General features: G+C 42.5%; 1 protein-coding gene across 4 annotated transcripts in view; it reads left to right on the plus strand.

Annotated features, from left to right (window-relative positions):
- PALM3 (paralemmin 3) overlaps window positions 1-24,303 on the plus strand; it is a 31,407-nt gene extending 7,104 nt beyond the window's left edge. For 2 of the 4 annotated variants that reach the window (XM_074310471.1, XM_074310463.1), the window contains exons 2-7: window positions 13,207-13,255; window positions 14,579-14,659; window positions 14,950-15,086; window positions 15,548-15,632; window positions 20,142-20,187; window positions 22,413-24,303. In XM_074310471.1, coding sequence (XP_074166572.1) covers window positions 13,211-13,255; window positions 14,579-14,659; window positions 14,950-15,086; window positions 15,548-15,632; window positions 20,142-20,187; window positions 22,413-23,956 — 1,938 coding nt within the window. In that variant the 5' untranslated portion in view covers window positions 13,207-13,210 and the 3' untranslated portion in view covers window positions 23,957-24,303. Of the gene's footprint in view, window positions 1-3,604; window positions 3,780-13,206; window positions 13,256-13,474; window positions 14,152-14,578; window positions 14,660-14,949; window positions 15,087-15,547; window positions 15,633-20,141; window positions 20,188-22,412 lie in introns of those variants that run through there. The other 2 variants (XM_074310480.1, XM_074310454.1) reach the window with 2 other exon arrangements.
- Window positions 24,304-25,556: the final 1,253 nt, after the last annotated feature.

The raw sequence follows: 25,556 nt of genomic DNA on the forward strand, positions 1-25,556 counted from the left end.
CCAAGATCACATGGGTAGTAAGAAAGAGAGTCAGGGTTTAAATTTGGATCGTCATCTTTTCATTGCACTACAGGAATTCCCCAGTGCCTGATATTGTTAATCATTTATCCTGTGTGAGTCTCCTCTCCTTAGTAAGAGATGAAAGACCTTGGAGGGAAGGGTTCCTGCTTTTAGACTCAACTCTTTGGTAACTGGAATGTTGTAGTTAGAATGAATTGAATGAATGAATGAAATGGGGAGGAGGTGCTGGATGAGAAGGTCATCTGGTTCAACCCCTACCTTTTACAGATGAGAGTACTAAGTCCCCAAAAGAGAAATTTATTTGCCCAACACAGGTATTTGTTAAATAATAATAGCTCATATTTCTATTGAAATGATAATAGCAATAATTTGATTGTACTTTAAGTTTGGAGTTTATTTTTTGATCCACACTTTATTTTTAATTTATTATTTTAAAAATTAATTTGTAATGAATGATTTAATTGGTCTAAAGGACTTCCAAATTAGGAATTACTATGTGCTGAACACTTTAAAAGTATTATATCATTTTGATCCTCACAACAACTCAGGGAAGTAGGTGCTATTATAATCCCCATTTTGCAGATAAAGAAACTGAGGCAAACAGACTTTAAGATACTTGCCCAGAGTCACACAGTCAGAAAGTATCTGGGTAGGATTTTTTAAAATTAATTTTTATAATTATAACATTTTTTGACAGTACACATGCATAGGTAATTTGTTTTTTTTACATTATCCCTTGTACTCCCTTCTGTTCCGAATTTTTCCCCTCCTTCCCCCACTCCCTCCCCTAGATGGCAGGCATTCCCATACATATTAAATATCTTATAGTGTATCTTAGGTACAATATGTTTGTGCAGAACCGAATTTTGTTGTTGTTGCAAAGGAAGGTTGTATTAGGAAGATAAAAATAATCTGGGAAGAAAAACAAAACAAGAAAATGCTCACAGTTTACACTCATTTCCCAGTGTTCCTTTTCTGGATGTAGCTGATTCTATCATTGATCAATTGGAATTGGATTAGCTCTTCTCTATGTTGAAGATATCCACTTCCATCAGAATACATCCTTATACAGTATCATTGTTGAAGTGTATAATGATCCCCTAGTTCTGCTCATTTCACTCAGCATCAGTTGATGTCTCTCCAAGCCTCTCTGTATTCCTCCTGCTGGTCATTTCTTACAGAACAATAATATTCCATAACATTCATATACCATAATTTACCCAACCATTCTCCACTTGATGGACATCCACTGAATTTCCATTTTCTAGCCACTACAAAAAGGGCTGCCACAAACATTTTGGCACATACAGGTCCCTTTCCCTTCTTTAGTATTTCCTTGGGATATAAGCCCAGTAGTAGCACTGCTGGGTCAAAGGGTATGCACATTTTGATAACTTTTTGGGCATAATTCCAGATTGCTCTCCGGAATGGTTGGATTCTTTCACAACTCCACCAACAATGCATCAGTGTCCCAGTTTTCCTGGGGTAGGATTTGAACTAATGCAGATCAGATGGGCTAATATTCTTTAATCTTAGAGAATGATGTGGGGTCCTGAAGAAGTCAAATAGAATGTGTCTTAGATAGCAGCTGAACTTTTTTACTTTCTGATCCTGAGTCCAGTCTCTGATCATGACACAATATTGCCTCTCAGACTCTAAGCTTTACAAGTCACTTTTGTCACTACCACCCTTAGAGATGGATGGCACTATCACTCTTATTCCCATGGACTTGTCCATGGTCATAATCAATAATCAGAGCCTGCCAAGACCAAGTCTTTTGATTCTCAGTCCTTTCCTCTACTGATTCACAACCTTCAAAAGTTTTGGAGGTGGGGGGACAGGTCCCATTCCTCTCAAACTGTTCCCCTCTGTTTCTCCAGTATGAAACTAGGATTCCACCAGTAGATTGGTCCTCAGCCTTCCTAGGCTAATCCAACCCCACTCTGACTTTCCTCTCTATCCTGTCCCACAGCTCAAGAAGAAGGAAGGGGGATCCTGGAAATAGAGACCTATGGCAATGGTTAGAACACTACTGCCACTACAACTACCACCACCATTACTACAACTACTACTATCATTACTACCACTGCTACTGCTATTATCACTACTACCATTGTTACCACCACTATTACTCCTACTACCAGCTAACATTTACATAGCACCTATTATCTGCCAACTTTTGTATTATCTTATTTGAGACTCCATTTTATAGATGAGTAAACTGAGGCTCTAAGGAGGTTAAGTGGGCATGTCCAGGGTCACACAGCTAATACATTGTTTGCTGAGGCAAGTGGGGTTAGTGACTTGCCCAGGGTCACACAGCTAGGAAGTGTTAAGTGTCTGAGGACAGATTTGAACTCGGATCCTCCTGACTTCAGGGCTGGGGCTCTATCTGCTATACCACCTAGCTGCCCCTAGTTAGTACATTTTTGAGGCTAGATATGAACTCAGGTCTCCCTGACTCCACTATCTACTGTGCCACCTAGTGGCCACTTAGATTTATCTCCCCCAGGTTTTGGGACCTTGGGTCCCTCTCTGGGCCTCAGTGCCCTCAATAGCCCAAATGAAAGGATTAAATTAAATTAAGCTTTAAGTCCTATCTTTTCAGAGTTGTTGTCTGCTGCTATCCCTAAAAATGCACAAAGAGTCAGGCTTTAATGGCCAATTTTCCCCCTTCCTTATTAAATTAAGTGTTATTCTTTTCTTTAATAAGCATTTCTTTTTTTCTCTTTCCCAACTCTCTTCCTGGGAGGAAAAATAAATAGAAAAACAAAAACTTTATAACAAATATGCATAATGCCAACAAATCCCATATTGGCTATGAACAGACATGTGTGTCTCATTTTTTAAAAATTAATTTTATAATTATACATTTTTTGACAGTATACATGTATTAGTAATTTTTTTTTATAACATTATCCCTTTTATTCATTTTTTTCAAATTTTCTCCTCCCTCCCTCTATTCCCTCCCCTAGATGACAGGCAATCCCATAAATTTTACATGTGTTACAGTATAACCTAGATACAATATATGTGTGTAAATCCAATTTTCTTGTTGCACGTTAAGAATTGGATTCCGAAGGTATAAGTAACCTGGGTAGAAAGACAGTAGTGCTACATGTGTGTCTCATTTTGAAGATGAGTCCATAATCTCTCACTGTCCTGTCAGAAGGGCAGCAGGCTTAATCATCACTGGTTAGTACCTCGATCAGAGTTCTTAAGGCTTTTAAAGTATCAGCTTTTTATTTTAATGGCAGATATTGTCCTCCTGGTTCTGCTCTCTTCATTCTGCATCAATTCATGCAAGTCTTTCCAGGTTTCTCCAAAACTGACTGTTTCATCATTTTTCACGCATGTGCCCCATTGCATTCACACAGCAGACTTTGTTCAGTTGTCTGTCTAGTCACCACTGACATATCTGTGCACGTCTGTGAAGGTGTAGGCACAGGATGGCTGCAGCAGCAGAGGGAGGCAGCTGGTGGCTGGTAAATAATTCATCAGGACAGCTGATAGTGCCTCCCCAAGTCCGCCAGCCAGCTCTGGCTCAGGCCCCCTCTCCCTTCCCTTCCCTCCCTACTTCCTTCCGCCCAAACCAGCCTGACCAGCTCTCCTGGTGCCCGAAGCAGCCCCCCACCCCCACCTGTCGTCCCCAACCTCTCTGGGCACCTGCTGCCCAGCTGGGTAGCCCAGCCCACAAGCAAGATGGCCCTACAGAGCCAGGGTTTGCCCCCCAGCGGGTGGACCCCAGCAAATCCAATGTAAGTACCAGGGCTTGGGAGAGGGCACGGGGACTAGAGCAGCTCGGTAGAGTGACTTACCTAGGCTGCATTGAACCGTGGAACCGGGTGTTGTGGAGAGAGCACTGGATGGGAAGTCAGAGGACAAGAGTTTAAATTCCAGATTGGCCACTGACTCAATGTGTGACCTTAGGCGAGTCAAGTAACCCTGATAGACCCTACTTCTCTGGTCTGTAAAATCAGGGGCCGAGCTGTATAATTTCTCAAATCCTTTCAGCCATATCCTGGGATCCCATCTAGTAAGGGGGCAGTTCCTCACTCAAGCACCTGCCCCCTGGTGGAGGTCACAATTGTCCCAGCCTCTGGGGCCCTGACCAACAAGGACCCCACCCCCATGCCATAGGAATATCACCACCCCAGCTGTCATTTTGGAGGATACAAATGCTCCAAATCCCAATCTTTTTTCCATGAGAAAAAGAAAGGAGTCTCCCATCCCCTCCCCCTTATAGTTGGACTCTGATACCTACTATTCAGGAGTCATGGGTCTTGGGGGCAAAGTCTAGGCTGGAGGTAGGAATGTAGCCCAGCATTGCAGGATGAGGCCCTTTGAGAAGAGAGGTCATTGAGTAGGGGGGACAGCGCCTCCCTGGGACACTAGGTCAGGACCCCTGGATTTCCTGAGACTCCAAGTAGACCAAGAGGCAGATGGAGGTGTAAGAGGCCTAAAAACCAGTGCATCAGAAAGAATACTGGATTTTGGAGGAAGAAAAACTATCCAACTCCTTACTTATTGGTGTGTGTGACAGGGGGACAAGTCATTACCAATTCTTTTTGCCCATTTATAAAAAAGATAGGATTGGATTAGTTGATCTTTATGATTCATTGAAGCATTAAATCCTATAAACTCGGAGTTAACCATGGGTTCCCAGGACTCCTTTGCCTATATCCCCTGGGCCTGGACTGACCCCTCAGGCCCTAGATTTTTGGTTGGGGGTAAAAGAGGGCACAGGGCTAGAGGGCTTCAGAGGGACCTGTCGAACCCCTGGATCTCCTACCTGCATTATTCACCATCTAGAAACCTAGCTGCTAAGCAACAGGGAACCTGATCACCCAGCAGGGAACTGGCAGGGGAGAGCAAGTCCCCAGAGGGAGTCTTGTGGGGAGGGAGAAGGCCCCCCACAGGAACCTACCTAAGAGAAAAAGCCACTCCTCTGAGAAGACCCAACCACACCCACTCTAATATAAGCTGGGAGCATACAGCCAGGAATACCATTCTGAGCAGCGGCTGGATCTAGGAGAAAGAATTCCTGGATTGGAGTCCAGAAATCTGCATTTGAACTGCACTTCTGCTCCTTACTGCTAGTATGACTTGGAGCAAGTATCTTTTCTTAGGTGGGGGGCGGATCTCATCTTCCCATCTTGTAAAATGTAGGAGTTGAATTAAAAAAAAATTATCTAGAGCCTAGCTTCTTAAACTGTGACCCCATACAGAGTCTCATATTTGAATGTGGGAATGGCAAAATTATGCTTTATTGTCAGTAAATGTTTGATTTGTATACCTATTTTGTATGCCTATATACCTGGGGTTGCATAAAAATTTCTTAGAAAAAAGGGGTCGAGTGGGAAAAGTTTTAAAAAACTCTGATCTAGAGCAGGGGTTCTTGGCTTTTGTGCATATGTCTTAGACCCCTTTTGGCATCCTGATGAAATTTATGAACCCCTTTCTTAAAATAATGTTTTTAAATGCATTAGAGAAAGTACATCAATTATATTGAAATAAAGATGTAATTTTTCCCTTCCAAGTTCTCCCCAAGGATTCCAGCTTATGAACCCCTGATCCAGAAGTCCCTTTCCAGCTCCAAACCCTTTAACTGCCTCCAGAGCACCACCCTTCCTAAGGGAGCCTGCCAAGGATCTTGCCTCCTTTGTCCCCCAGAGCTCACTGGAAGGGATTCAATCAGTAACTCTGGCTAGCATCCCCCATCTACTACTCCCTGAAAGGTCCAGTCAAGTTCTCAATCATGAGAATGAGTATGGTATGCTGGAAGAGTATAGAATTTTGATTTAAAAAGACTCATTTTCAAATTCTGTTCCTTATCAGCTAGATGACTTTGTCATTAATCACTCTAAATGTCAGTTTCCCCATCTATAAACTTAAGTGTTTGAACGAGATGATTTGTAATGTCCCTTGTAGCTCTGAACCCTCTATGCTACAGGCTATGGAAGCATCAGGTTGCATCCCACTCTCCCACCTTCGACCACCCACCAGGGTCAGGGGAACAAGCTATTTCTCCAAGTTGTCATAGTAACAGCAAAGATTTTTCTCCCTTGAGAGGTGGCAAAGAGGTGCATACAAATCCACATGCTTATCCTGTAAAATCCAATCAGGATGGAGAGGTCCCTTGGTGTCCACAGTCTAGGAAATAAACAGGTTGATATTACAAAGACATTAGAGGTAGATGGTAAGGTCCCTTTACCTTTGGGACTGTGAACATACATCATGCCAGTGGTGTTCCTGAGAGTCCCATTATCTTTAGAATCAAAAGATTCAGGGCAGCTAGATGGTACAGTGGATAGAGCCCTGAAGTCAGGAGGACCTGAGTCAGACACCTAACACTTTCTAACTGTATGACCCTGGGCAAGTCACTTACCCCAATTGCCTCAGCAAAAAAAAAGAAAAAGAAAAAGATTCTGAAGGACTGGATTTATGTACATGTTTATTGGCCATGTAACCTTGGCGAATTCACTTCCAAAAATCAGTTTCTTCATGTGTGAAATTAAAGGATTAGACAAAATTATCTCTAAAAATCTTTTCATCTCCAATATTTTCTGATTAGAAGGTTTATACACAGAATGAGACTTGGAGTCATCCATCACACTTTCATCTAAGTAACTACCGGATACAAGGTGGTTGTGTTGAGCACTGAGAAGATATAAAAAACAGTCCCTGATCTCCAAGAGTTAGTTTACACTCTCCTGGAAAGAGGTACAACAAATCAATCAGTCAATCACTAAACATTTATGAAGCATGACTATGTTCCCCGCACTATGTAAGGAGCTTGGGGTATGGAGAAAGGCAAATGGTAGTTCCTGTCCTCAAAAAGCTGGACTCATATAAACTGACTATGTATAAACAAGCTATGTACTGAATAAATTAGAAATAATCGGCAGGGAGAAAGCATAAGCACTGATCTGGAAAATCTTCCTATAGAATATAAGAAATAAAAAATAGTATGTCCATGATCATTTGAGGAGGAAGGATCCTAGGATCCCAGATCAAAGGTCTTCTAACCGACAGCTTCTTAAATTATGCATCCCGACCCCATGTGGAGTTTTATAACTAAATGTGGGGATCACGAAAAATTTGGCAGTGAAAAATTTCTGAATGCAACATCCAAAAATTAATTCAAAATCAAATGCGGAATGAATCCAAGGTGTTTCTGGCAGAGCGTGCTCATGTTTTGTCGCACAACTTCACTGAAGCCTTGGTTTTGAACACACAACATGTGTACTTTGCATTGCACATGCATGGATGCTGCCAGAAACGCCTCGGCTCAATTTCAAGCATAAAAATGTCTTGGGTAAAAAAGGGTCATGAGTGGAAAAAGTTTAAGAAGCCCTCATCTAGTCCAAAAATGTCAAATTCAAATGGAAACTGGGGCCATCAAAAAGTGTGTTGGAATTCCTGAAGGTTACATTCTGACTTAGAAAACCACAAATTAACATTCTCCATGTTATATTTCTCTTTATTTTGTTAAACATTTCCCTATTATAAGTTCATCTGAGTTGGCTCACTCTCAGAAGTATTGTAGGCCCCGTGTTTGATGCCTGTATAATGCAATCTTCTCTTTTTTTTTTTTTTTCCTTTTTAATGAGGGGCCTGAAGCAAGGAGAGGTTAAGGGACTTAAGTACCCAGCAACACAGGGGTAGTAAGTGGGAGAATCAGGATTCAAACAAAGGTCCTCTTATTTCATATCCAGTGATTTGTCCAGTGTATCCAATTTGCACCCAAGAGAAACTATACTGCTTGACTATTGGGTTTCCCATAGGAGGTAGATCATAAGTTGAGCCTTGAAGGAAGATTGGGATTTTAAAAGATGATGTTGAAAAGGAATGTATTTCATGCACTTGGGACAGACTGTGAAGTAGCTTAAGGATGGAGGAAGAATATCATGTAGCAGGAATAATCATTAGGCCAGCTTGGCTGAAACTTGTTCATAAAAGGCATAATTGGAAATAAGCCTGAAAGTGTAATCTGGAATTGTAAAAGGTTTTAAATATCAAACTAAAAGGTTTGTATTTTATCCTAGAGGGAATAGGGAACCACTGAAGAACCTTGAAAAAAGAAATGTCTTAGTCAAATTTGAGCCTTATAATAATAATGATGGTGATCCCAGTTCTATTTCATATTTACCTGGTATCTATTATACCTCTTCATTTTTCTTCTCATAAATAAACTTATCTTTTATAAAAAATACTAATGAGCATTTATACATTGTTTTAAGGTTTTCAAAGAGCTTTACAAATATCTTATTTGATCCTCACAAAACCCCTGGTTTAACAGATAAGGAAACTGAGACTCAAAGAGGTTGTGACTTGTCTAGAGTCACACAGCTAGAAAGTATCTGAGACTGGATTTGAAATCAAAACTTCCTGACTCCAAGTCCTGTGTGATATTCACTGTGGCACCTGACTAATGGTTATTCTGTTTCTGTGTGGTTGGAGTTAAAGCAGGATATATCAGAAATCTGGAGTCCAATTAGGAGGCTATTGCAGTAGTTTAGATGAAAGATGATGAAGATCAGAATTAGGGTGTTAGCCATAGGAATGAAAGTAGAAATAACAAGATGTGAGAGAAGTTGTAGAAGTAGAAACAACAAGACTTGGTAACTGATTGTTTAAGGAGGATGAGGTAGGAGGGAAGAGTCAAGTCTGAGTGATTTGAGGGGAAGTGGTAAATAGAGAAAGAAGCAATCTTAGGGGGAAGAGAATGAGACTCTTGTATATGTTGAGTTTGAAAAGCCTGTGAGACATCTAGGTGGGGGCATCCTTTAGGCAGTTGATATGTGAGACTGGAATTTGGTGAGAGACTAAAACTGGATTCATGGATCTGGGAGTCATCAGTATAGAGTTAACTGAATCCATGGGAGGTGATGGAATCACTGAGAGAGAGAGGAGAGAAAGAGAAAAGAGGAGAACCCAGGACAGATCCTTAAAAGACACCAATAAATAGGGATGGGATATAGATGCTGATAGAGGTATAGGAGATGGAAAAGAAATCAAGCAAACATGTTTGTCTTATTTTATTAATGTTTTATTGTTGCTTTTTAAAAAGATAGGAAGCTGGGTGGTGCAGTGGATAAAACATCAGCCCTAGAATCAGGGAATTAGAATCAAATTCAGTTGTGTGACCCTGGGTAAGTCACTTAACCCCAATTTATCACAAAAAAAGAAAAAGGTTAAAAAGGCAAGTCTTAAAACTCTCCCTTTCCTTAAAAAACTTTCCTTTGTAACAAACAAACATTAACCACATCTGATGCCCAAGTCAACCACCTTTTTATCAAACAGAAGGATGAGTGTTTCATCAAGTCAGTATAATCAAGATTTAGTTATTTTATTAACCTAATTTCTGATGCCATTTCCATCATCTTGGGCATTGTGTATATTGTTCTATTGGTTTTGTTTGTTCTGTTCTGCATAGTATAAACAAGCCTCTTCAACTTTCTTGGAACTCTTTTTCCTTATTTTTTGCTTTAAAAGCATTATTGTTTACCAGGCATTTTGGTAAATGCTGAAGATAGAAATAAAGGAGTTCACATTCTAATGGGGGAGAGAATATGTATATTGTTAAGTATATTATATGTATATAGACATAGATAGAGAGATCTCATAATCTCAGGAAAGAATGTCCTTGTAACTGGGAGGATCAAAGAAAGTCTACTATAGGGAAGCTAGGAGCCAGAGATAGGAAGAAGAACACTCTAGATTTGGGATATAGAAAGTCAAAAGGTAGAGGATAAGGAGATGATGGAGTATATTATGGAGAGAAGAACTCGGGGGCCTGTGTAACTGTATTATAGCATGTAGGGAGAGAGTCAAGTATAAAAAGCCTAGAAATATGGGAAGGGGACAGATTGGGAAGAACTTTAAATGCTAGAGGATTCTGTTTGATCCTGGTGGTAATATGGAACTCTGGAATTTATTGTGTAGATATGCAGCTAGGTGACACACCTGGAGCACCAGGCCTGGAGTCAGGAGGACCTGAGTTCAAATCCAGCTTCAGACACTTACTGTGTGACCTTGGACAAGTCATTTAACTCTGCCCCCCATTTTCTCATATATAAAATGAATTGGAAAAGGAAGTGACAAACGACTTTAGTTTCCTTATCATGAAGAGTCAGACACAATGGAACAAAATGTTTTAGGAAAATCACTTTGGCAATTGAATGAAGAATATATTAGAGAAGGAAGACCAATAATAAAGCTATTATGCTGGAGTACCCCACTTTAGAGGCTTGTACCAGGGTGGGGGCTTGTGAGTGAAGAGAAGAGGACATATACAAGAGATGTGAAAGCAGAAATAACAAGATCTGAAATGGGGGGGTGAATGAATAAAAGAAAATCTAGTGGTGTCCTTGGAAGCCATTTGAGGTTTGAGATGCTTATGGAATATCCAATTCAGGATGTCTAGAAAGAAGATGGTAATTAGAGCTCTATGATACCTCAGTAAAGAGACTAGCTAGGGATGGATGTATAGAGCTGAAATAGAGATAGGATCATTGAACGCATGGATGCTGTTGAATTTTTTAAATGAGAAAGAATAGAGTGAAAAGAAAATAGAGTCCAGAACAGAAACTTGGGAAACTCTCGTGATGATGAACAACCAGGAAAGGAGACTGAGAGAAGTGATCAGAGAGATAGGAAGAGAAGCAGGAAAGAGGTTTATGGACAAAATTCAGAGAAAAGAGACTCTTTAGGAGGTGATGCACAATATCAAAAGCAGAGAAGACAAGAAGTCTATGTAATGAACCACACATTTGGTAACACAGATTTGGTAAATTCACTTCTTTGATGAGAACAGTTTCATTGGAATGATAAGACCTGAAAATAGATTGCAAAGGGTGTAGAAAAGCATGAAACAAAAAGGAATAGAGGCACAAAGAAAAAGCGTGGTGATAAATAAAATGATAGCATAATAAGGTGGACATGGTGTGATCTAATGAGGTTTTAATAAGGTAGGGGTGGGTTTGGAGGCAGTAGGAAAAGAACTGAGATAGGAAGAGAATGAAAATAAGAAAGATTGGGGATGATGGAGGGGGAAATTTGCTGGAAAAGTAGTTGGAGGACAGGATCAAGGACACACATAGAAGGGTTGACCTTGGCAAAGCAAAGGGCCTCTTCATTCAAGGCCAGAGTAAAAGAGGAGACAATGGTGGGGGAGGGAGGGATATCTTGGTGAAGTGAGATGAGAAGGAAAAAAGGAGTTATCAACAAATATTTTCAATTTTTTCTTATAGCACAAAATTTTCCCATTATATTTCTGTGTTACAATTTGTTCATCTACTTCCTCAGTGAATGAGCACCCACTTTGTTTTTAGTTTTTAACTAACCCAAGTGCTGCCATAATGTTATTGTGACTTATCCTTCATTCTTTAAGAGGACCATGACAACAGGAAGGTGATGACATGACTTGAAAATGAATTGGGTTTAAGGAAGGGCCAGGGCTGTGCAAAGTCACCAGCCTCATTTTCTCTTCAGGAGCCAATTGGGTCCAGTGTCAAGTTATGGATCAGGACGAGTAGTGATGGCCCTGGATGCAACAGGAGACCTTAGATTTTTGCTATAATTATTTTGTTGTATATAGGACCTTTCCTGCTGTCTTTGATTTCCTTGTGGTATATACCATACCTAGTACTAATATTGCTGAGTCAAAGAGCGTAATCAGTTTAGTCATTTTTCCCCTTCAATTCAATCCCTAAAAATAAACTCTGATATCTTTTGTTTTCCTAACATTTACATTTCCCGAGATATCCCTTACTTCTCCCGATTTGCCTCAATGTTATAATTACTTTGTTGTATATAGGACCTTCCCCTCTGTCTTTGACTTTCTTGTGGTATATACTATACCTAGTAGTGATATTGTTGGGTCAAAGAATATAATCAGTTTAGTCACTTTTCCCCCCTCGATTCAATCCCTAAAATGTTAATATTTTAAAAAATAAACCCTTAATATCTTTTGTTTTTCGAATACCTACATTTCTCAAGATATCCCTTACTTCTCCCCAGTTATCCTTTATAACAAAGCTTAGGAAGAAGGAGAGGAAAAACATAGCAAAATAAGCCATTACAGGGGGAAAAAAAAAGTCTGATCTCATCTGGAGGGTTCCACACCCATAGTCCCCTCTACAAAGAAGGAAGGGAGATACATTCTCATATTTCCTCTTTGTGGCCAAGCTTAGTTAATTTCATTGCATTTAATTTCAATGGTTTTGTTGCTGATCCTTTTCACGAACATGCTTTCAGGTACTGCATATAGTGTTTTCTTGGCTCTGTTTATTTCATTTTGCATCATTTCCTATAAGTCTTCCCATCTTTCTCTATATCCATCATAGGTTTAAGTTTTCCACAAATAGTAATATTCTACTAGTATTGTGTACCACAATTTGTGGGCATCTACTTTGATTCTAATCCTTTGCTAGACTACCAAAAAATGCTGCTATAAACGTTTTGCTGTCAATGGGACTATTCATTTTGTCATTGATTTCTTTGGGACAAATGGATAGTAATATAATCTCTGGGTATAGGTGTAGACATTCTGATCACTCTCAAATATTTCCAGATTAATTTTCCCCCCAAATATCTACACCACTTCACAGCTCTATCAACCATGTATAGTGTCTTTGTCTCTCCCAGCAACCCTCCCAACTTTATTTCCATCGTTTGTTTTCTTTGACAATCAGGTGTGAAGTGAAAGCTAAGAGTTCTTTTGCTTTCTTTCCCATTGGTGGTGAATTGAAATGTGGGTTGGCTGATTTGTTTTTAACGTGGTTCATTGATATTCCCTTATTTTTTAAAGGAAGAAATTGATGCTTAGAGAATGTAAGCAAATTGCTCAGCATCACGACCTGGAAAGTTTCAGAGCAAGAATTTGGGTCTAGGGTCTGTAACCCCTAAGCCCTTGCTCTTTGTGCTGTATGTTGCTCTTTCCCGCTTGAGCGCTGATCCGGGTTAGAGATTGACCACCCACACCTCCATTCTCAAGTTCCCCAGACCCTCATTGTTCTCCTGTCCCTTCCTGGGACCCTGACCAGCGCCGGGACTGAGGAGTTACGTCATTCAGCTCCAGGGAGCTGAGGGGTTGAGGGCATCAAACTCCCCATCTTTGCTCTTCCGTTGCTCCCCACCTCCCCCTAACCTCGCCCTTACTTTCTCGTTATCTCTCGGCAGGCCCATGGTGGAGAGTGCCCTCTACCGTCAGCGTCTGGAGGTCATTGCTGTAAGTGACCGAGCGCGCTTTGGCCCCTCCCTCCGGAGGCTTCGGGGAATTTCGAACCCCTCTCTCTGCCCCCCTCCGTGAAGGCTGCAGTCCGCCCAGAGCCGGAGACTGCAATCTCTACCCACGCCGGTCCCCGTCCCGGTTCCCCTTGAGGGTCTGCTCCTCCTGGGGAGGGGGCTGAGGCTGGACGGACTCACCTCTGGAGCGAGCGAGCGGCTGCCTCCGGCCCCAGTGCCTCAACCTTCCGTCGGCTTTCTCCCAGTCCTCTGTTCCTCCTTCCCGTCCCCCAGTAGGCTCTGCCTCCCATGGTATACCTCCAGGTTCCCTGTACTCTGTTCCGCATCTCCTGGTTCTCGTCCCACAAACTGCATCTGATCCATTGTCCGAATCTCTATCCCGACACCCCGGACTCCTTCCTATCTTCCCACACCGCGCTTCACCTCCTAGCGGCTCCGAGTCCCGTCTCTCATCCCCCCCTCCCGCTGTACTCTACTTTGTCCATTCCTCCGTTCCTATGCTCCCCATCTCCGTTCCCCGTTTCCTTTCTGAAGGACCCATCCCCAATCTCGCCACTCCTCCTCTCCATCCAGCTGTGCTCATCCACAGATTTCCTTTTCCCTGACGCTTTTCTAAATCTCCCATCCCCAGATCTGTTTTACCCAGTCTCCGTTCCTCATTCTCTCCTTTCCTTCATTCCCGCCCCCTCTGGTCCTCTACCTCCCCCCCTCCCCCGTTTCCATCTTCTCTCAGTCTCCCGCCTCTGGCAGAGAGCCGCAGGATCCGGCCCCGGGGCGCGGCCAGCACCACCCCTTCTCCTCTCCCTCACAGCCGCCCTCTCTGGAACTGCTGAGTCAGCGCTTCCCAGACCACCCCCTCTTCCCCCGAACCCACAGCAGGTCTCCGCTCCTTAGAGTAGAGGATAAGGGGTGGGGTGGGGGGTCTTTTCTTACTCCACCTCTTTCCAGAACCCAAGTAGGACTTCCTTCTCCTCTGCCCTGCCCCTCCCTCGCCCCCAGCCCTAGGCATCTCAGTTCCAGGCATCCCCGGGGAGCCCCTCAGAGGCAGAGAGAAAGGAGGGAGCCCGAGAGGGAGGCGCATGCTGGGGCGATCCCTTGTCCTGTCTCCCGGCTCCAGCTCCGCTGGTCTGGCTAGGCTGGGCTCTGCGAGGCTCCCCGGGGCTGAGATGGGCTAGCCTGGGCTGGGCTCTCTCCCTTCTGGCCTGGACTGGGCTGGCTCGGGCTTTCTCCTGGACTAGGTTGGACTGGGCAGGGCCGGGCTTCTCTGCTGGGCCGCCACAAGCCCCACTTGCTTCGCTTTGAGCAGGAGAAGCGGCGGCTTCAAGAACAGATCTGCGGAGCGCGGAGGGAGCTAGAGGAGGAAAAACTGAGAGTGCAACGACTAAAGGTGGGGAGAGACCTGACGGTCCCAATCTGAGGACACCCGTGAAGGAGGGCAAGAGTGGAATGCCCCTGTCTTAGCGGGGTCAGTGAGGGAGGGCCTCGGTGGTGGAAGCAAAAGAGAAAGGTCTGTGGGAGGGGATAGTGGGAGAGGGGGCGTGTTCCAGTCTAGGGATGGAGTATTTGGGGAAGGGTATGTAGTGGGGTTATTTGTCCTAGTCGGGGTGTGTGTGGGGAGAGTGGTGTCTTGTCCAGTCTTTGGCTAGGCTCTCATCTTCCTCCCTGCCCTCCCCCAAGAGGAAGTCCCTTCGGGAGAGATGGCTGATGGATGGGACAGCTGAGAGACCTGAGGGCGCTGAGCCAGAGGCGGATCCCCATTCCCCCCAGGGCCAGGCCCAGGCCAGAATCCAACACTTGGAAGACAGTCTGTTCACGTAAGGGGTTGGGGGGAGGGCTTTGTGATTAAGTACCCACCTGGCCTTTGGGTTCCTGTTCACAACTAGGCCCTGCCCCTTCCTTTGGCAGATCAGAAATAGTGAGGTGCACTGAACTAGAACAAGAGGATATGGGCTGGGAATTAGTTTTGTCACTAACTACCTTAGGCAAGTCCAGTCCCTTCCCTTCCCTCCTTCCCTTTATGTTTCCCTTCCCTTTTCTTCCCTTCCTTTTCCATCCTTACTCTCCTTCTCTTTGTCTCATTTTCCTCATCTTCAGAATGAATAGTTGGATGGAATGATCTCTCAGGGCCATTCATGAACCTATGAAACCAGGCTATGCAAGGCTTAGCTCTGAGATTCTGGGAGGGGAGTCTGGACACTTGGATCCCATTTCTTGGAGAAAGGGAGGGAGGGTGGGAGACCAGATTCCTGGCTTCCAGCAGCAATCTCTTCCCCAGACTCCAGTCACAACTCCAGTTATTACAGAGTGCATCGACAGGTGCCCAGCACAAGACTTCTGCCTGGCCTACCTGGCGTCGACAGGTAAGAGGGAGCAAAACAGGAGGCAAAAGATGTCTATTCTTTTGAGGGAAGAGAGAGGGGGTAAAATATCCTAGGTATCTACTTTGAATGTTAGTGAACAGGTGGAATGGAAAGAGCTCTGGATTTAATTCTTCCAATGTAACTGTATGTTATACAAATTGTGTCCTCTGTCTGAGCCTCAGCTTCCTAATCTGTAAAATGCACAGAATGATTTGGATCCACAAAGATCTAACTAAGCTTGAAAATTGGGTAGAGATAAATATAAATTTTTGCCATTAGGTTCAAACAATCAACTTCAATAGTACAAGATAGGAGAAGCAGGATGACAGTTTATCAAAAAACCATCTAGAGGCCCTATTGTGCAGCAAGGTAAAAACTAGTCAATAGGGAGGTCCAGGAGTTGGATTTCACTAAAAGAGACAGTGTCTAGGAGCAAGTGTCTACTCAGATCATACTGTTTCAATCCTGAGTAATGAATTTTATTTATTTAGTAAGGAAATTTAGGAAGGCATTGATATGCTCTAAATCACCCAAAGAAGAGCAACTAAGATGATGAAGGGCCCCAAAATAATACAATATAAAAACCAGTTGAGGGATCTGGGATATTTAACCTGGAGACTAAAATGAAATACTAATTAATGATTAACAACCAGTTCTCCAATTATGTATGTGTTCAGTTTGTATATGTGTATGTATATGTATAATACATATGTGTATATATATACCCACTTTGCACTCTTAAATTTAATCTGAATTATTAACATTTATTCATAATTTTCCTAAATTTGTTGATTTCCTAGAAATCAAAAAAATAATACATCAATCTCTGATTTATAGCATTTGTTGATTTCTGAGGGGCAAATGTTCACGTTGAAAATTTAACAATTAGCTTTCTAATTGTGCTGGTACTAGAACCTCTCTACAGGTATGGGGGCTTCAAGTACTTGAAAGGTAATCACATCGGAGAGGAATTAGTCTTGCTCTGATTTGGCCCTAGAGGATAGAGGTAGGCATAATGGGAGAAGGTTGTAGGTAGAGCAGATTTCAGCTCAGATGTCAGAAAAAAGCTTTCTATCAATCAGTTATTTAGAAGTGAAATAATTTTCTTCAGAGATCTCTAGGGATTGTCAAAGACTAAATGACTACTCCTCAAAGGTGACTATTCTTAATCAGAGCTGTCTATTACCCCTTCCTCATTTCACACCATTCAGACATCTTCTCCCACTCTCCTCCTTCATCCCTTTTTCACATGAAGAGACCACCTTTCTCCTTTGCAAAGTAAAAATGATCTCATTCCATCCCATCTTCTCCAGCAGAATGCCCCGTATATCATGCCCAGTCCTTCACTATTCTTCAATCTTTCCATGTCTACTAGTTGCTTTCCTAACATCTACAAACACACCAAGTTCTGCATCCTTAAAAAGCCCTTGCTTTGATGTTCCCATCTCTACTCTCACATCTTTCTGTCCTTTCATGGCTAAACTAAAGAAAGCTATCCACAATTGGTACCTGCATTTCCTCCCCTCTCATTCTCTTCTAAACTCTGCAGTCTGGCTTCTGATTTCAACATTCAATTGAAATTGCTTTCTCTAAAGCAATCAATGATTTTTTTTGGCTGAGGCAATTGGGATTAAGTGACTTGCCAAGGGTCACATAGCTCAAAAGTGTTAAGTGTCTGAGATCAGATTTGAACTCAGGTCCTCCTGACTTCAGGGCTGGGGCTCTATCCATTGTGCTACCAAGATGCCCCTAATCAATGATTTTTTAAATTGCCAAATCTAATGGCTTTTTCTTGATCCTCATCCTTCTTGATTTCTCTGCAGCTCTTGACACTATCACTCATTCTCTTCTTATTGATATTATCTTTTTTAGGTTTGCATAATACTATTCTCTTTTGATTTTCCCTTTTATCTGTCTGACATCTTCTCTCTCTCTTCTAACTAACTAACCATGAGTGCTCCTTAATGCTCTGTTCTCTCCCTAGCTCCTTCTTTTTCCCTCTCTCTCTGTCTCTCTATCTCTTTCTCTCTCTGATGATCTCATCAAGATCTTCAGATTCAATTATCTCTTATGATCTATAATATTCTCACATCTATTTCTCTAAACCTTAATCTTTCTTTTGATTTCTACTCTTACATCACCAACTGCCTATTAGCCATCTTGAATGAATGCCACATGTTGTCACACTCAAGATGTCCAAAACTGTTCACCCAACTCTCCCCTTTTCCTAATTTTCCTGTTACTGTCAAGACTACCCTCAACCTTCCGCCTAAGTTCACAATCTAGGTATCATGACCACATGATCTCTTACACATCATACCATCTCTACTGCCAAATACTACCAAACCTACACAATAATAGCCTACTTTCTATTCTTCAAACATGACTCCATGCCTTTTTATTGGCTATCATATAGGCCCAGGATGCTCTGGCTACTTGTCTGGATACTTCCTGGCTTCATTCAAGTCTCAGACAAAATTCCACCTTCTACAAAAAGTCTTTCTCCATCCCTTTCAATATTAGTGCCTTCTCTCTGTGTTTACCTCCAATTTACCCTATATATTGGTATAAATAGAGCAGCTAGGTCACTTGGTAGATTGAGGGCAAGTATATGAGTTGGAAAACTTGAGTTTGGCTCTTGCCTCAGACAATTACTAACTGTATAACCTAAGTAAGTAATTTTACCACTTCCAGTTTCACTTTCCTTGGCTGTAAAATGGGGATGATAAAAGCACTTATCTTACATGTTTCTTATGAAGATCATATGAGTTAATATACATAAAGGTTTGGCTCTGCAAACCTTGAAGTAGTATATAACTACTAGCTATAGATTTTAGTCTACAGTTGTTTGTATGTGAGCTAACACGAGCTCCTGAAAGGAAAGAACTGTATTTTGTTTTTTGTTGTATCCCTAGTATGTGACGCACTGTCTGGAATAGAGTAAGCACTTAGTAAATGCTGGTTGATGACTCTCTGGAGGGACTCTTCAAACAGAGATTCTGTAGGGCTGACCACAAAGATCCTTTCCAGCTCTAGGTTCTCTGGACTGATTCAAAGTCTAGCCAATGTCCTCAGGCACAGGTCAGATTAGTAAGAGATTCAGAAAGGGCTACAGGAGGAGTCAAACAAGGGAAAGATCATTGTGTCGATCAGGAAAGATTATATAATCAATCAACAAGCCTTTATTAAGTGTCTACTAGGTGCCAAGCACTGGGCTAAATATTGGAGTTAAAAAGACAAAAGTATCTGTGCCCCTCATGAAACTTGCATTCTAGCTTAGGGAACAGGTACTATTTAAGTGTCTATAGATACTGACAAAGTGAATACAAGGTAGGGAGAGCAGTAGCACCCAGGGGAAGCAGAATGTCATCATGTGGGAGGCAATGTTCAGGCTAAGTTTCCAAAAGCCAGCCAGCTAATAAGCTTTAAGGGTTAACTATATGCTAGGCATTATACTAATTGCTAAGGATAGAAAGAAGGCTGAAACTTAAGATGGTCCCTGGAAAATGGGGAGATGATCTTTTAAGGCATCTTTAAAGTTCTAAGTCTTTAATTTGGAGAGGCAGAGTAGAAAGAGCCCAAGACTTAACGATTGAAGGCTGAGTTCTAAGTTCTTACTTCTATTTATAATCTCTGTGGCCTTAGACAATCCTCTCTCTACATTTCAGTTTTTTTTTTTTATAAAAGGAAGAAGTTAGGTTAAATTACATCTAGGTTTTTCTGACACTTTCTGTGTCTGTGTCTCTCTATATCTGTCTGCTTCTGCCTCTATCTCTTTCTTTCTTTTTCTCTTCCTCTCTCTTTCTGTGTCAATTTGTCTATCAGTGTTTCTGTCTCTACCTCTGTCTCTGTCTCTATCTCTTTATCTCTATCTCTCTCACTATTTGTGTCAAACTCTATCTTTGTGTGTCCCTGTCTCTCTGTGTGTCTCATCTCTGCCTCTGTCTCTCTTTGAATCAATCTCTGTTCCTGTCTTTGTCTGTGTTTATCTCTCCGTCTCTGTCTCTCCTCTCATGTCCTTCTCCTCCTCCTCCTCCTCCTCCTCCTCCTCCTCCTCCTCCTCCTCCTCCTCCTCCTCCTCCTCCTCCTCCTCTTCCTTCTCCTCCTTCTCCTCTCTGTCTGCCTGGCTGTGTGTGTGTGTGTGTGTGTGTGTGTGTGTGTGTGTGTGTGTGTCTCCCCGCCCCCTACCCCCATAATACAGAAAACACCAAAAACCAGTGTATGAAAATAAGGAAGGATGAAGTTGAAAAGACAGATTGAAGGAAGTCCTTGAATGCCAGGATGTGGAGTTCGAATTTAATCTCAGAGGCAGTAGGAAACGATGAAAGAGAGTTGTGTCAAAATGAGATTTTAGCAAAATGACACTGATGGTCTCAGTAGAAAAAAATTGGAAGGGAAGAGACTGGAGAAACAGATAAAATAGGAGGTTACTAATGGTCTAAATGAGAGGAGATGAAGTCCAAAATTTGGAAGAAGGAGAAACAAGGGTCTCTCTCTGTCTCCCTCTAGGTATCCCGATCTCTCTCTCAAACTGCCATGGAGCCAGGTTCTGAAGGTAAGTGTCTTCATGCCTCTTTTTGGGGGGAGCAACCATGGACTTTAATACCAACTGATAGGGCTCAGAGGTCCCTAAGATCTACCTCTGGCCTAAAAAGCCTGTTTGGCAGTTTTAATGGGTAAATTGGATAAAGGCATATTTATCAAATTTTCATATAACACCAAGCTGAGAAGAACAGCAAATGTGTTGGATAATTGTTGAAATCCCCTAAAATTTTGACGGGCCAAAATGATGGGTTTATTCTAATAAAATGGATTTTAATAAAGATAAATGTAAATTCCTATTCATGGGTTTAATAAATCAACTTAAAAACTAAAAAAAAATAAATAAATATGTCAAGACTTAGCTAATAATAGCTAACATAGAGCACCAGCCCTGAAGTCAGGAGAACCTGAGTTCATATCTGGTCTCAGACATTTAACATTTCCTAGTTGTATGGCCCTGGGCAAGTCACTTAATGCCAATTGCCTCAGCAAAAAAATAAATTAAAAAAATAGCTAATATACACATGTAGAGCTATTGATAAATGTTTAACACCTGGATCCCAGGAAAAAAATATTCCCAGGACACACTTTTAAATTTAATCTACATTATTAACATGAGCTTAGTCACTTTATTAAGTCTAGACAATAAACAAAATACAAATCTAGCCCTGAGTTATAGCATTTGCCTATTTCCAAGGTGTAAATGCTCACACAGAAAATTTAACAACCAGCTCACTCAAGTCAATTTAAGAGGGCTCCAGAACTCTACTAGATCTATAGGACCCCCACATACGATATTAAAGTTACAAGTGTTTTCTTCACAACAATCTTGTGAAGCAAATAATATGATCATTATTGTGTTCATTTTAAAGATGATGAATGAACTAAGGCTAAGAAGAGTGACTTATCCAAGATCACATTCCCTAGTAGTCAAAACCAGAATTAGAATTTAGATCTCCAGGATCTCAGATTTAGTTCTCTTTCTACTACACAAAACAAAAGTTTTCGTGGGGAAGTTGGAGGGTAGGTAGGATCAGGGATAGTGAACTATAAGCTCAATCTGAGTCAACAGGGCAGCAGGAATGAAAGCCAAACATATTCATGAAATCATAGGTTGCATTCATTGAGGCTTAGGTGCAGAATGAGAGAGGTGAATGTTCTCCTGCTCTCCAAAATGTAGTTTTCTTGGTCAAACTACATCTAGCATACCATATTTAATCCTGGGCATCCCATTTATGGAAGGGCATCAGCAAACTTGAGGGGAACCCAAAGAGGACAATCAAGATGGGAAAGAGGACTGGAGACTATTTCATACGAGGGTGGATTGGAGGAATTGGAGACACTTGTCCCAGAAAAGACTTTAGGGGAAAATAAGAGCTGTTTTCAAACACTTAAATAACTGTCCTACATAACATAGGATAAGATTTGTTCTATTCATCTCCAAAGGGCAAAACTAAGAGCAATGTGGGAGATTGCAGAAAGGTTAGAAGAAGAAGAAAATCAAAAACCAACAACTTCCTAACAATTGGAGCTATCCAAAGTGAATCATTCCCTCTCAAGAGAAAATGAGTTCTCCATTGCTGAAAGTCCTCAAGTGGATGCTGATTACTGTTTACTTGTCAAGGATTTTTATTTTTATTATTTTTTTTGTACAGGAAACTTTAGTCTAAAAAGGAAGGAAGCAAGTATAAGGATGAAGAGACCTAAACTGGTTTACAAAAGAGAATGACAAACCTGGAAATAATACAGCCAGTTTTAAATATCAGATATGATCCCTTTACTCAAGTCATTCTCATCCTAAAGTTATGTATCAAAAAGAACCAAAGAGGAGCAGTTAGGTGGCACAGTGGATAGAGCACCAGCCTTCAAGTCAGGAGGACCTGAGTTCAAATATGACCCCAGACACTTAACACTTCTTAGCTGTGTGACCTTGGGAAAGTCACTTAATCCCAAATTGCCTCAGCAAAAAAACAAAACAAACAAACAAAAAAAAAAAACAGAAACAAAAATAAACAAAAAAGAATTAAAGGCACAGAATGATTAATACAAATCACATTATTTATTTCAATTTTTAAAAATTAATGATGATCAAGAATGTTTTAAAGGTATTTCTTATTCAGGTATGTCTTGGGCTAGATAACTTTTGAGGTCCTTTCCCAAGATGAGACTCTGTGGAACGGAGGAACAGATATCATGTCCCTAACTCACTCTTTAGGTCTTCCTCTTTTCTGCTCCTAGGCAAAGAAGATCTTGAGAAACGAGCCTCCCTTCCTGTCACGCCAGCCGTTTCCACACCTGAACCCTCTACCTCAAGAATCCCCAAAGAGGGGGGAGAAGCAGCCACAACTCCCCAAGAGCCAAAGGAAGAGGAGGTGCCCACAGCAGATACTGTCGAGGCCAATGGTCCATGCCCAACACCCGTCCCTGTGGAGCTAGAGCCAACCCAGAATCAGGTGGACACAGTAGAAGACAGAAGTCCGGGAGCAGGAGATGGGGTAGACAGTTCTGGAGGAACAGTCCAGGGACCAGACATAGTAAAGGTAGAGTGGGATGGGCTGAGGTTCCTGGAGGAAAGTGCCAGAGAGGCCCCTGCATGTACAGAAATGGGGAAGGCAAAAGAACAGGAAGTTGAAGAGATAGTTTTAGAAGTGATAGGGGACCACCAGGTAGCAGGAGATCCAGAGCTTCCTGAATGGATGACCAAGGACAGAAGAGTCCAGGAAGTGGAGGAATTAGTTCTAGAGGCAATGAAGGGCCGGTCAATGATGGAAGCCTCAGAACTTCCCGAGTGGGTGAACAAAGACAGGGGCATTGTCGAAGTAGTTTGGGAGGGACTGGGGGGAATTGATGGCAGTGACACGGGGGACTCAGAGGAGATGGCTAGAGGGGAAACAGTCACGGGCAGCCCTGCTAGCTCAGGGCTAGAACCCAAAGAGCAAGGCTCCGGGAGGAGTCCCGAGCTGGGAGACCAAGGAGAGGGCTCTTTCATCTGGGTAGAGAGGGTAGTCATCACTGAAGACTGGGAGGAGGTATTGGTTGAGGAATCAGAAGGAACTTCCAAGGAATCAAAAGATGAGGCAGAGAAAATCTTGCAGCCAGGGAGGGAGGAGGAAGGGGAGAAAGAACAGCTGGGAACAGAGAAAGAAGAGGAGGAACAGCATTTGGAGACAGAGAAGCAAGGGTCAGAAGGTGAGACAGAGGAAGTCCTTCAAGAGGATGGTGGGAAAGAGGTACATACAGCAGAGGAAGTAAAAGGGGATGAGGAGCAGTTGGGGGAAGAAAAGGAAGGAGAGGAAAAAGAAGAGAGAGAAACAGAGGAGGAAGCAGGGGGAGAGAAGCAGCTTGAAGGAGAAGAGGAAGAGAAAAAACAGCAGAGATCAAAGGAGGAGGAGGAAAGGGAGAGGGAAGGAGAAATAGAAAAGGAAACACCTGCAGAGAAGGATCCAGAGAGAGAGAAGGGGCCTGACTCTGAGGAGAAAGGGGAGCAAGAACAGGAGATGAAACAAGCTACCCAGAGTGAGGCAGGTCCAGAACCACAGGCTGAAGAAGCCACAGCAGCTCCCAGTGAGTCCAAGGCTCCAGCTCCATCCCTAGAGCAGCTTCCAGCCCCTGAAGCGGGGCCCCCAGAACGCCAGCCCCTACTGCAGCCAGCTACACGCACTGTGAACCCTGCTAGCCGCCCTGTGCCCACCTATACACCTGCCCAACGGGCCGAGCCTCCACCCGACAGTGAGCAGGCTAGCGGCTCCAAGCAGACATGCCAGTGCTGTGTAGTGATGTGAGCCATCCCTCCAGCCAGCCGAGAGACCTTGTGGAAGCAAAGGGGAGCCTGAGGGTGTGAGGCTTCCTCCTCCCATCCTGACCCTGACCCATCAATCTCACAGCTACCTCGCCCTCCCTTCCACCCTGGGCACAGCCACGGGGGAGGGCCACTGCCCAGCTCAGCCGGAGTTGACACAGGGCCCAGGCACCGGCTACCACAGCCTTAACCCATGTAGGACTGTGGAGGTCCTGCTGCCCTTTGGACCCTCACCCACTGCCCCAGCGATCCTGGCCTTTCTCCTTTTCCTCTCTCAGTTCCATCTCCTCAGTGATGCCTTAATACTTGAAAATAAAAAGGAGAACAGAATGACATGGAGAAATCTGAATTTGGGGTCAGAGAACCTGGGTCCAAATTCTGACTCTATGCCTCACTACTATCTGTATGGCTTAGCCCCATCCTCACTTTGATCCCCATTTTCTCATCTATTATATGAAAAAGGTGAACTGAATGACTGCTAAGACTGATGTCCAGCTCTAAATCACGGTATCATAGCAGTGCAGTGGAGTCTGCTACTCACTAGTGACTTGGGTCTCAGTTTCCTCATTTGCAAAAGGAAATGAGAAGACAAGGTTGTGTCCAAGGTCCCTTCTGGATTGGAATCCTGGGATCTGGCATCAAGGTGCATGGTGAGAGTAGAAGTCCTTCTCTGCCCCTATTTGTGAAACTTGAGCTAGGAATAATAGTAAACAAGTAGATAGGACTAATGTAATAAATAGCTAGCATTTCTATGGCACTTTAAGGTTTTTGAAACACCTAATAGGTGTGATCTCATTTGATTCTAACAACCCTATGAGATAGGTGCTATTATTATCCTTATCATGTTACCAACGAGGCGATGATCCAGTGACTTGTCCGTGGCTAACTCAGCTGGGAAGGGGCTTAGGAAGAACTTGATCTCTTATTACTGCTTTAGCTGCATCCCAAAGATTTTGATATGATGTCTCATCATTATCATTATCTTGGGTGAAATTGTTAATTGTTTCTATAATTTGCTCTTTCACCCAGTCATTCTTTAAGATGAGATTATTCAGTTTCCAATTACTTTTTGGTCTATTTACCCCTAACTTTTTACTGAATGTAGCTTTTATTGCATTGTGATCTGAGAAGAAGGCATTTATTATTTCTGCCTTCCTACATTTAATTTTGAGATCTTTATGTCCTAATATATGGTCAATTTTTGTATAGGATCCATGAACTGCTGAGAAGAAAGTATATTCCTTCCTATTGCCATTCAGTTTTCTCCAAAGGTCTATCATACCTAGTTTTTCTAATGTTCTATTTACTTTTTTAATTTCTTTCTTGTTTGTTTTGTGGTTTGATTTGTCTAAATCTGAGAGTGCTAGGTTGAGATCTCCCACTATTATAGTTTTAAGGAAGAACTTGATCTCAAGCTTTCATGATTTCAAGTCCACCATGGTGGACCGGTACACCTTGGGACCTGGGTGGGATCATACTTATCCCTGGCCAATACCTCCTGGAGGGCTTAGTTCCCCTTAGTTCAATCATTAAGCAGCCTTGTGAAATAGGAAGAGCATTGGATTTAGAATTAAAAGAACCAG

The sequence above is a fragment of the Sminthopsis crassicaudata genome, chromosome 1, assembly GCF_048593235.1.
Source record: "Sminthopsis crassicaudata isolate SCR6 chromosome 1, ASM4859323v1, whole genome shotgun sequence".
Taxonomy (NCBI): Eukaryota; Metazoa; Chordata; class Mammalia; order Dasyuromorphia; family Dasyuridae; genus Sminthopsis; species Sminthopsis crassicaudata.